This window comes from Vulpes vulpes, chromosome 7 (genome assembly GCF_048418805.1).
Source record: "Vulpes vulpes isolate BD-2025 chromosome 7, VulVul3, whole genome shotgun sequence".
Taxonomy (NCBI): domain Eukaryota; kingdom Metazoa; phylum Chordata; class Mammalia; order Carnivora; family Canidae; genus Vulpes; species Vulpes vulpes.
In genome coordinates, this window is record NC_132786.1 from 31,541,649 (window position 1) to 31,554,406 (window position 12,758).

At 36.2% G+C, this 12,758-nt stretch overlaps 1 protein-coding gene across 6 annotated transcripts in view; it reads left to right on the plus strand.

The window, feature by feature from the left end:
* The window catches only part of NSD3 (nuclear receptor binding SET domain protein 3), a 120,379-nt gene that overhangs the window by 61,662 nt on the left and 45,959 nt on the right, over nt 1-12,758 (plus strand). For all 6 annotated transcript variants that reach the window (XM_025993614.2, XM_072763512.1, XM_072763513.1 and 3 more), the window contains exons 5-9: nt 1,704-1,858; nt 3,393-3,908; nt 6,586-6,709; nt 10,219-10,319; nt 12,456-12,501. In XM_025993614.2, coding sequence (XP_025849399.1) covers nt 1,704-1,858; nt 3,393-3,908; nt 6,586-6,709; nt 10,219-10,319; nt 12,456-12,501 — 942 coding nt within the window. The remainder of the gene's footprint in view (nt 1-1,703; nt 1,859-3,392; nt 3,909-6,585; nt 6,710-10,218; nt 10,320-12,455; nt 12,502-12,758) is intronic.

The window sequence follows — 12,758 nt, forward strand, 5'->3', positions numbered from 1 at the left end:
ATAAAAATGATGTTTTATGAAAAAGTGGCTAGTGATTTTGCAACTTAAACAATCATACAAATACTTTTTCTCAAGATAACTGTTATACGTCAGTGTGTAAAAGTGCTTTATGCATACTTCTCATTTCATCATGCAGAATATTAAAAGACAGTGTCCAAAGGTTGAAAATTAATGAAATTAATCATTTTTTTTTTATTTTTTATTTTTTTATTTATTTATGATAGTCACACAGAGAGAGAGAGAGGCAGAGACACAGGCAGAGGGAGAAGCAGGCTCCATACACCAGGAGCCCGACGTGGGATTCGATCCTGGGTCTCCAGGATCGCGTCCTGGGCCAAAGGCAGGCGCTAAACCACTGCGCCACCCAGGGATCCCCAAAATTAATCATTCTTACCACTTCAACAAGGACATTAAATAAAACTGGCTTTTGTTTTATTTTAGCTGCCGGTGTATGACTGTGAAGAATGTGATACTAGTATAGTTTCGTGTCAATCACTTTTTATTTGTGCTAACATGCCAGCAGTCTTATCCATCATTGTTCTTGAAGTATGAAGTGCAAATGCCAACACAGTGAAAAGACAATGGCATCTTAGTATTATTATGAAGATAGTTTTGACCTTACAGGACCCCTGAGAGAGTCAGTGACCACTTCTCCACCCCAAATCTGTATAGCTCACTTTCATATAGCCAGAAAAGCAATTCAACTAATACTTTTAAAGTCCAAGAATAGGGGATCCCTGGGTGGCTCAGCGTTTTAGTGCCTGCCTATGGCCCGGGGCACGATCCTGGAGTCCCGGGATCGAGTCCCATGGCGGGCTCCTGGCATGGAGCCTGCTTCTCCCTCCTCCTGTGTCTCTGCCTCTCTCTCTCTCTCTTTCTATGTCTATCATTAAAAAAAAAAAAATTAATTAAAAAAAAATAAAGTCCAAGAATATATGTCATACATTTTAAAAGATTTTATTTAGGGATCCATGGGTGGCGCAGCAGTTTGGCGCCTGCCTTTGGCCCAGGGCGCGATCCTGGAGACCGAGGATCAAATCCCACATCGGGCTCCCGGTGCATGGAGCCTGCTTCTCCCTCTGCCTGTGTCTCTGCCTCTCTCTTTCTCTCTCTCTGTGACTATCATAAATAAATAAATTTAAAAAAATTTTTTTAAATAAAATAAAAGATATTTATTTATTTATTTAAAAGAGAGTGCTTGCATATGAGTAGGGGGAGGAGCAAAGGGAGAGGAACAAGCAGGCGCCCTGTTGAGCAGGGAGCCTGATGTGGGGCTCTATCCTAGGACCTTGGGGGACCATGACCTGAGCCAAAAGCAGATGCTCAACTGACTGAGCTACCCAGTGCCCCTGTTACACATTTTTTTTTTAAAGGAAAAACTATTTACTTCTTCCCAGACTTGTTTGTAAAAATGTTTGAGACAAGTAAAAATAAGTTGTGTAACCAGGGTAACAAATTTGATAATTAGCAGAATTTCTGATTTTCTTTTTCTTGAAAATTGTGGAACTAATTTTAATCATTTGGGAGTGATTTTTTACAGTAACTATTATGTAATTGGCAAGTGTATTCTATCTTTGGACAATCCAAAGTGTACAAATTTTAATAGGAGTAATGCTAGGGAACTTGGCTTGGATTCATATCTTTGGCAGAGTATACGTGAATGCTTATTTTCTAAAATGGTTAATAAGAACCTTTGCTTACAGGTGCCCGGGAATATCACGTCCAGTTTTTTAGCAACCAGCCAGAGAGGGCATGGGTTCATGAAAAGCGAGTACGAGAGTATAAAGGCCATAAACAGTATGAAGAATTATTGGCTGAAGCAACCAAACAAGCCAGCAATCACTCTGAGAAACAAAAGGTATCTGACAACATATTAACATTACCAATCGAACATGGTTTTTATAGGACTTAATAATTTAGTAGAAGTTTTCATACTTGAATTTAGACAGCTGTTAGGATGATTTATTATTTTAACCTAAGTTCAGTTTTAATAATTTATGGTAAGTATGTCAATAAGTTTTATATTTCATATAAACAACATTAGAATACTGTTAAAAACTTGAACTCTGCTTAATGCAACATTGGATTCTATTTTTGAATTGAATTAATGTATGTAAGACTAGTACATGCTAGTAAAATGTGGATTTTGCCAGGGAGTTTAATTCATTTTCCTATTTCAGTATCTTTCCATAATATCCTTTATTCTTATTTGGTAAAATTGTTTTGTAAAAGTAAAGTTTCTAAGATATTTAGTGAACACCTACTGTGAGACAGGTGTATTTTAAGCATTTTAGGTATATTAATTCATTTAATCTTCATAACAACTTAAGTGGTGTAGATATTATTATTCCTATTTCTACAGATGAAGAAATTAAGACACAGACAGGTTAAGTAACTGGTTTAGCCAAGGTTACACTTAGTGATGGAACCAAGAGATATCTTTGTGGTAGTGGATATTTTAGAATTATGCATCAACTCCTGATAATCTTTCTGGTTGATTTTTAAACTCAACTAATTTTAGGATGAGTCTCTTGTGATTCAGAAATTTGTCATATTTTTACACTTTAAAAGCCAAATTTTATCACAGACTATTTTAATTAATTTTATCAGATACCATTTGACAGATTTATACATCAGTGTTTTACATATACTGCCCCTTCTCATAGTTTCATTAGCTAATTTTGGGCTGCTTCTGTCCAAGCTTCTGGATAATTCCTGATGGCTTCGGTCATCTCACATACTTTCATTCAAAGTCTTCGTATCTGTCTTACCAACTTGCCAGATTGTCTTACTTGTCAAAAGTCTTCTGATCAACAATGTTAGAGACCTATGGAAATTGATTCAGGTTTAATTTTCTCTCATACATTTTTTCTTTCCTATGTCTTGTCAACTTTCATTTGTTCCTCCAGGCTCTCTCCTTCCTCTTCATCCTGCCTCCATTTACATTATGGTACAAACTACCAGCACCACTTTAAATGCTGACTGTGCCATTTGGTTTGGTTGTGATCTCTGCAGCACCTCTGAGCTTTAGGGTATCATTTTTAATGTGAGTGTTTTATTAGCCACTGAGAATAATGGTTCTGTAATCTCTCTTCCCTTTGCCCTCATTATTGCTGTTTTTTTTATGAACATTATGCGAGAGGGATGGCTCCCTCTTTGAGGGACTTGTCCAGCAGAGTGGTCAACAAAAAAGGATATATAAAAGAGAGTAGACCTGCATATCATCAGATAGTAATACCAACTATCAGAGTTGGGGAGTTAGAACATTTCAGGTATTTGACTAAAGATATTTATGCCACGTGCAAAGGTGACAGGATCAATGGGAAGTCATAGTGGTTTAAATGTACAAATTAGGTTAAAGGGTATCTGATAATGCTTATGTATTTTTTTAGATTCGGAAACCCCGACCTCAGAGAGAACGTGCTCAGTGGGATATTGGCATTGCCCATGCAGAGAAGGCATTGAAAATGACCCGAGAAGAAAGAATAGAACAGTATACTTTTATCTATATTGATAAACAGCCTGAGGAGGCTTTGTCCCAAGGGAAAAAGAATGTTGCCTCCAAAGCCGAAGTTAAGAAAACCCGAAGACCAAGGTCAGTGCTGAATACCCAGCTGGAACAGACCAATGCAGGTGAGGTGGCCTCCTCGCTCTCAAGTACTGAAATTCGGAGACAGAGCCAAAGGCGGCACACAAGTGTGGAAGAGGAAGAACCACCTCCTGTTAAAATAGCCTGGAAAACGGCCGCCGCAAGGAAATCTTTACCAGCTTCTATTACAATGCACAAAGGGAGCCTGGATTTGCAGAAGTGTAACATGTCTCCAGTCGTAAAGATTGAACAAGTGTTTGCTCTTCAGAATGCTACAGGAGATGGGAAATTTATTGATCAGTTTGTTTATTCTACGAAGGTACCTCCTTTTTTCATGGGTGTTTTGGGGGAACAATATTTAATAAGTAGGCAACCTTGGCACTTAAAATAAAACCCACAAACAGCACAAAGTCATAATTTAAATATCTTTTTATCTGCTGCACGGGAAATGTTCAGTTTTCTGTTTAAGAGGGGGTAAAACAGGCAAAAAGGCTATGTTTTCCTTTTTTTTCCCTCTTTTGTAATATCCCCATCTGTAATAGATTATCTTGAGCTGTGCAGCCAAAATTGAGCTTAGCTCCTTAAAGCTGTGGAAAAAAACTCGGCAGTTTGCCTGTTTCTAGTTTGTATAGTTAGTTTTTCTTAGCTGCAAAGCGTGCTTCCTTATTAAATTATTTTTGTCAGTTATTTGAATTAACCACCGTAATAATTATACTTGCTGATCTATTTGGTCGCACCAGCAATTTTGTTAGGTTCATTTTGGCTAGGGGTATCTGATGCATTTTAGGGAAATTCCGGAACTGTGTTTGTTCTGTAACAATTAACTGTGGTGATAGCATGGGTAATGGGGTGGAAATACCTTTTCAAATTGCATACCTCCACCAGCCAGCCCGGAGCCTCCATTTAGGGCACTTATATTTTAGCTTTTAGACTTTAAAACTGTGTTATAACATTTATAATGTTTATTCCACATACCTTTTCACTCTCCTCCCAACCCTTATCACAGTTATGGGCTTGTGAATTCAATTTATGGAACCTCATGGGTATGTGCTTTTAAAGAATTCTGCTTAATTTTCTAACATTGTTATATGCATATGAAAATACTTAAATATAGGTATGCATCATTAGTGATATATCTTTCCAAGTTTTTATTTAAATTCCAGGTAGTTGGGCAGCCCAGGTGGCTCAGCGGTTTAGCGCCTACCTTCAGCCCAGGGCATGATCCTGGAGTCCTGAGATTGAGTCCCTCATTGGGCTCCCTGCATGGAGCCTGCTCCTCCCTCTGCCTGTGTCTCTGCCTCTCTCTCTCTTTGTCTCTCAAGAGTAAATAAAATCTTAAAAAAAAAAAAAAATTCCAGGTAGTTAACATACAGTGTAATATTAGTTTCAGATATAGAAACTGAATGAAGATGTTAGTGACTGAACACTTACATACAGCACCCAGTGCTTGATTGATAATATTTTACTAGAGAGAAATATGATGGTTCTCTATTCATCTGTTTCTGACTGTAGGTTCAACTGAGTTCAATAAGACTAAGCTACTTGGAAAAACTTAAGTTACAGTCTCCACTTAGCTCTACTGACAGCTTTGCATAGCAAATGAATACGCTGCAATTTTTTTTTTTTTTTTTACTGCTAATTGGCTTCATTCTTGGAGCTAGTTTTTATCTGCATTTGGATAGACAAATCAGAGTTTGTCACCACACTCCAAAGAGTGCTATTTAAATGAAATTTGAGATAATACTGATCTTTTTATTTATTTATTTATGTAAAAAAATTTTTAACGTGTGTTTATTTATTAGAGTGTGCCCCCACACATGAGGGGGACGGACAGGAAGGGGCAGAGGGAGAGGGAGAGAGAAAATGTCAGACAGATTCCCTGCTGAGCATGGGGGAGGGGTGCTCAATCTCACGACCCTAAGATCATGACCTGAGCCAAAATCAAGAGTTGATGCTTAACCAACTGAGCCAACCAGGTGTCGTCCTAAAACTGATCTTTTTAAAATGAAGACCTTAAAAGTACATATATTTACAAATCATTCGTTTATTTTATTGTGTTAAAACACCTAAGATGAGATAGAACTATAGTTGTACCTCCCTTCTGTCTGCTCCATACTGCTTTGGGTACACATTTTGGTCACCATGAATATCAAATTTCTGTATCTAAGGATATTCTTTTAAGACATGTTGACATTTTTATATGTATAGTAGGGTACTTTACCAAATGAAAATGACTCGAGGGCAGCCTAGGTGGCTCAGCAGTTTAACAGTGCCTTCAGCCCAGGGTGTGATCCTGGAGACCTGGGATCCCACGTCAGGCTCCCTGCATGGAGCCTGCTTCTCCTCTGCCTGTGTCTCTGCCCCCCTCTCTCTCTGTGTGCCTCTCATGAATAAATAAATAAATAATTTTTTTAAAAAGGTTGACACATTTAAAAAAAAAAAAGAAAATGACTCGAGTTCTTTTCCTGTGATGATTTAAAGGGAGAGATTGGGGATCCCTGGGTGGCGCAGCGGTTTGGCGCCTGCCTTTGGCCCAGGGCGCGATCCTGGAGACCCGGGATCGAATCCCACGTCGGGCTCCCGGTGCATGGAGCCTGCTTCTCCCTCTGCCTGTGTCTCTGCCTCTCTCTCTCTCTCTGTGACTATCATAAATAAATAAAAATTAAAAAAAAAATAAATAAAGGGAGAGATTGTTCAGACCAGAAAACATTTTATTTTTGACAGAAAGCTAGGTGATACAGGTTCATTTTTTAGTGATATGCCTCATGTGGAGTTGGGTCAGTTTCGTTTTTTTTAAACATAATGTCATTGTACATTTTAGAATACATTCTGATGATTTAATAAAATTGCTCTGGTAATGGCAAAGATGATAAATCAACTGCAATCAAAGACCATGTAAAATTCAAGCAAATTATGATCATCTTAAGCTGTCTTTGTAAGCCGATGATGCCATTTGCCTAGTAATCAGCTATTTTTTATTTTGTCTTATTTTGAAGGGAATTGGTAACAAAACAGAAATAAGTGTCAGGGGACAGGACAGACTTATAATTTCTACACCAAACCAGAGAAATGAAAAGGCAACTCAGAATGTATCATCTGAAGCAACATCTGGTCCTACAGGTGGGTAATGAATGAAGAGTATGTAGATCCATTTTGAGAGGTCATAGTTCTTTTCTGCTAATAACATGGTAGCTATATTTCTAAGAAAATTTTACTTATCAAAATCAAATTATATTTTAAAAAATGAAGTGGTAAAAGCAATTACGTCAATAGAAAAGAATGGCTTAAGGGACTAGGAAGCTTTATTCATTGTTATTTTTCCTACAGGAGTTTTAGTAATAAGAGAACTGTGTAATTAAACGAGGATAGTTCTGAAATCTGTGCGTAACTGAGTAAATGCACCATTTGTTTAGCTCTCTTTGAATGAAAATGACAGCTTTACTTTTCTAGCACCATTAACACATTCTTACCATTTCCTCCTTCATCTCTTATTAGAAACTAATTGACAGATGCCCGTGCTCCTTTTATTATTCTTAGGTATCCTAAATGTTAGTAAGTAGGGAACTAGGGCCTAACTCTCCTATTATAATCTGTTCTCTGATTAACAGATACTATTCTGATTAACAGATATTCTTGTTTAAAAGAGAAATGCATATATTCAGTAAAGTTGTGCCTGTGAATGGTCAAAGTAACTTTTTTTTTAGTAACTTTTGTTAAGGGACTGACATACTAAGGATCTTATAGTTTAACTGAGTGTCTGGTGGGGTTTATATAACTGTATTATTGCTTTATTATAGCCATCAAGAAAAGAGAATGTCAACTGGCTGGTCATTTGGAATCTTAGTTTAGGAGAAAGGGGTTTGTTTCACCTTGTTCTTTAAAAAAATTTTTGGAATCAAATCAGAAAAGGGACCAAGCAATTTTCTAGAAGGATTAAGCTCTTGAGAACTTAGGTAGTAACTCTGAATCAGTAATAACTCAGGCAGAACTGTGGTTGAGTGGCACAAAGGGGCAAATATTTTTGGAAGGGAAATTTTAAGATTCTTCTTATTAAAAAGAGCAAAAATAAAAGCAGTCATTGTTCAGGAAAGAACTTGGGCTAGCTTCCTTTAAAAAAAAAGTTGGGGGGGTGGTTTACAGGACAGAAAGAAGAGGTAGCAGGGAGGATGGGGCATACTTTGGATGGGGCATACAAAACATTATGCCTTTATCCAAAATTGAATTGGGAAGGGAATGCTTTAAAGTAGGGAGAGAGTAGCAAAGTCCAGAACCAGATTTGTAATTTGTCTCATTTCAAAATACTGCAAAAAAAAGGTAAGAATGATGATAAAGAAATGAATAAGTGGACTTAAAAGATTTTGCATTAATTAGGTATAACTGAAAACATTTGTTCCCTACTTTGAAGATTAAAAGAATCTTTTGGCCTTAGCTCTTTGTCACGTATTTTGACTATACCTGACTATACCTGACAATTTTGTTATCTTTCTTTACACTAAACTGTTGGTAATTTGTCTGAATTTAAGTGTGATACCTAGCCTAGGTGAATCTTCATTTAAATAAATCTCCTAATTAGGGAGGAAGTAAACTTCATTTTAGACTGATCTTAAATATTATACTTTTATTTAATAGGACTTATGTTTTTCCTTCCCCTCGGCTACTGAACATTTTATTTTCATGTAGTCTTTTCAGTGTAAGATTTAAGTTTTGCTATGAATTTTTCTTTTTTTTTAAGTGAAAGGTACAATGGAAGGTTCTAATTCTTTAGATCTGGAAAAAGCTCAATTCCTTCTTTATGCAGGCACTATATTTAGGTTGTAAATTAATGAGTGCTCTAAAGCTTTGATTTTGGTTTAAATTTGGTTACCAGCTGTGGTTGATGAGCATATTTTGCTTTTTTAAATGACCATTTTGTTTCTTGTGGAAATAATTTTAGTAGTTGAAAAGTGAGAGAAGAGACTTGATCTCCCTTGAGAAGCCAGTTATATCATCATCTCAGTTGTTGTTAATTACTTAGGGAGAATTCTTGAGCCTTTTCCAAGTGAATTTAAGGGGTGCATAGAGGGTATGGCACTGCTAATTTCTGTGATTTAAAGAATTGTATTTGCCTTTATACTAGATTTTTAAGCTATTTTCCACTTCCAGAGATGCTCACCTCCTCTCTCTTAGGACATAAATGCAGTACTTTTTGGGGTTTTAAACGTAGTAGAATTTTTTTTTATTAAAGATTTTATTTATTTATTCCTAGACAAAGAGAGAGAGAATCAGAGACACGGGCAGAGGGAGAAGCAGGCTCCACGCAGGGAGCCCGATGTGGGACTCGATCCTGGGTCTCTAGGATCACACCCCGGGCTGCAGGCGGCACCAAACCACTGCGCCACCGGGGCTGCCCTAAACGTAGTAGAATTTATGTGTTCTTCAGATAGCTTTCAGAACAATTATAAGAAATTACATTGCCTTATTTCATATAAGATAGTAGATCAAATACTGTCTGTACTTACTGGAACAGTTATGTTGTCATCCTCAAAGCAAGTAAAGCTACTTTGTTTTAGGCAGTTTTATTTTCATTTTCCTCTTCCCGGATAGCTACTTGAATATTAATAATTTTACTAAAGTCTGGATTTCTGGAATACTAAGGTGTCTGTGAGGGTAGGATATTTGTTGTCTTAGTGAACATTTTCAACAATGTAAGAAGCAGAGTGAGCCTGAAGGAAGGAGCCAGCATCTTCATTTGTGACTTTTCTGCTAGAAGTCAACACAGCTCAGGAACCATAAATTAGTTTCAGACTACTTCCTCCCTCCTGAAAACAGATATAGTGGGATCCTTCTTTGTTTTGACTTTGAACTAAGGTGAAGGAAACCATTTACACATAGACAAGAACAATGAAATCATGAAATATAAAGATAACGTGGAAGGCTTTATTGAAGTAGCTTCTGCCTGCTTTGACGAACTTTCTCCTGTGGCAAGGTGTGGAAGGGTGATTATTATGTAGGAAGGACCATGTAGGAGTCCAAGCCCTGAGAAGATGGAGAACATGCTGCCGGCATCCTTTCTTCTCAGGATCACAGAATGAATCACTCCTGACTTAGTGTTCTTTCAAGATGTGGTCTTTAGTCTAAGTTTTATCCTGTCCAAAATGGGGTCCATGTGAATTTTCTTTCGGTTTACTTCCAAAGAATTTTACTGTTTAAAAATATGAATAGTTTCTGTTTCACTATTTAACATGAAAAACCTTGCTAATTTGTTTCCAAGAGTTTTTCATGACTTGTTATTTCTAAGACATAACCAGTCCCTTGACATCCAAATTAATGATTTGGTTTTGGCCATATCTTTGTGCCTTTTTCCCCCTTTGTTCATAATATAACAGTAACAAAAACTCATATGGGTACACCAAGCACCATTAAACATTTTACATATATAATTAGTTTAATTCATTTGTTAAAATGCAAAATATGTAGGACTGATTGAATTTTTAGTGATTTATAATTAAAAGACCAAAAGTAAAAAAAAAAAAAAAACATAGAACAAAGTAGTGAGTAAGAAAAGCATGGAATTGGGTCAAATCTTAATTATATAATTGTCAAGTCATCCTTAAATGAGTTTTTGTTTGTTCCTTTAAATCATCTCTTAGGCTCAGTAGAAAAGAAGCAACAGAGAAGATCAATTAGAACTCGTTCTGAATCAGAGAAATCCACTGAGGTTGTGCCAAAGAAGAAGATCAAAAAGGAGCAGGTTGGCTTCCTACATGTAGAGAGTTAAAACATTGTATTTGTAAATGTTGTGGCTTTTATGGTATCTTAAAAGAAAGAGAAACTTTCCCTAAGCTGAGTTCCTCTTTCTGGACTATTTTATGCTTCTGTGTTGGTGAGTTCCAGTGCCCAATTCTAACACAGCCATCCCTGTGATTCTGCTTCAAGCATTTTCACAAAAAACAGTCAGGCTTCAGGAGATGGGAAGCCAGTACAAGACTCTTAAAGAATTCCTCACATTTATTTTGAAATTTCTGTTATGAGCAAAATGATTTCATGTTTTCATGATTTTTATTTGGAACCATCATTAAGTCCCCCCTGCCTTTTTAAATTTTGATTTTTTTGTTTAAACCGCTGGTATGTATTGTTTTTATTTTTTTAAACAAATCAAATTAATTTAACAACGAGAGATATATTTAAGACACAATCATATATGATCTGGTTTTTCTGTCAGTATCACAGATTTTTTGGAATGTTACTTTCCCAGTGGAAGGGCACTCACCTATGATTGGGTGATCAGAAACACCACTGAAGTAAAAACAAAAAAAGGGGAGGGACATTTAACTGAAAGGTATTAAACCAGTGTAATCAACGTAGTAATATGCATATAAAATTACCTGTTCAAAGAAATTTTTAGAAACCATTACTCCTTTAAATTAAACTCACAATAAGAATTTTTCTTGATTTTTTTTTAAAGTGGAAAAATATCCATTTTTTATAGCTCAGAAAGCTGCAGTTAAACAAAAAGAATTCTGAATAGTATTAGTTCCAATAAGCTTTATATTTTTAAAACCACTTGATATGGAAGTGCAGACTTTTCTATTCAGATTATTTCCTTCATAATTTTAAACTTCCAAACTTACAAGGTGTGATTTTGTGGGTGCTCTGTGGTATCTCCAAGCATGTAAAACAATTTTCCCAGAAACATTTAACCAAAATTTAAATAATATACTAATTTGTCATTCATTTACCATAATTAACTTTCATACTTAGGAAATTATATTCCAAAAAATCTTTCTAAGCTCTTGCAAATCTATAGCATTCATTACCAAAACAAAGTTGTGATTTTTCCAGCTGGTTCCCAAATTCAGTCTGTGACCAGTCAGTTTAAAATTAATAAGCAGAATGAGTATAAAAAGTGGGACAAATTGTTAATGCCACTGTGTTATAGTTAGTAGTAGAACAATACCAGTGATTGTTTAGAAGATTTTATATTTGTATTACTAATTGTATCTTATAAAAGCGCTTCTGTTGTATGTTTTTTTACTTGTTGTAAAAAAAATAAAAATTTTTTAAAAAGCTTAGAACAATCCTTAAATATTTACAAAATGTGTTTCAACATGCATATTTCACTACATCTTAAAGAAACATAAAATTCAATTCATAGCTAAAACAGGAACTCCTCCAAACAGCATCCTTTCTTTAATTCCAATGGTTCAATCCTCAGATTACCACGTGTTTTACATAGACATTGGCAGAATAACTTCTGATCTCGCTCTCCTGATGTAGGATCAAGACACTGTTCATAAGACACTCAAGAAAGTGCTTTTGCAATATCACAAACTTATTTTCTTAAGTTTGTACTAGCAGCAAAAGTATTGAGCTTCCAGCTGTATGGAGCCCTGTAGCACTCTCTACAGAGAGGGTCCTGATTCCCAGCAACTTAGCTGTGAGTGCAGGCGCGGAAGGGTCTTAAAGTGGCGTGAGTTACATTAACCTGAGTATCATAGTAAGTAAAAATTTATCCTAACGTCTTTGGGGCGGGAGGGGTTTATAGCAACATCCGGGCTGGTTGCAGAAACAACCCCTCTCCTGCCTCCCAGACACTGAGGAAAGGATTCTTGTTCTCGTCATTTACCAAGGGATTGGTGGGAAAAGTCTTTGCTAGAGAGCATGTGGCTGTGTGTTGTCACTTGGAATTCAGCATAGGCAGCTAGGATTTAAACCCTCCCTGACCTTGAGACAGAGAACTTTACCCAGAAGATGGGATGGAGTTCAGATTTCAGATACATTAATCACTCATCATTACTTAGATTGATGGAAGTATTATTTTTTTTCCCTCTGTTAATTAAAAGTGAAATAAAATCCTCGTTAATGGTGTATTTTTCTGTCCAAACAGGTTGAAACAGTTCCTCAGGCTACAGTGAAGACTGGATTACAGAAAGGTGAGTTATTATAATGTTGCCTTGCATTTACTTGATTAAAACCAGATTTTAAGAATTACTTATTTGTACTTCATGTATTTTTGTGTGTCTCTGTAAATCACTGTTGTTGCTCTTCAGTCAAAAAAATTTGTGTGAAATTGAAGTATTGTGTGTGTGTGTGTGTGTGTGTGTGTGTGTATGTATGTATGTATGTGTATAATTTAGAGTTGATCTTATTCTGTACCTCCATGTGTGAAGTCTTACTTGTTATGGTAAAT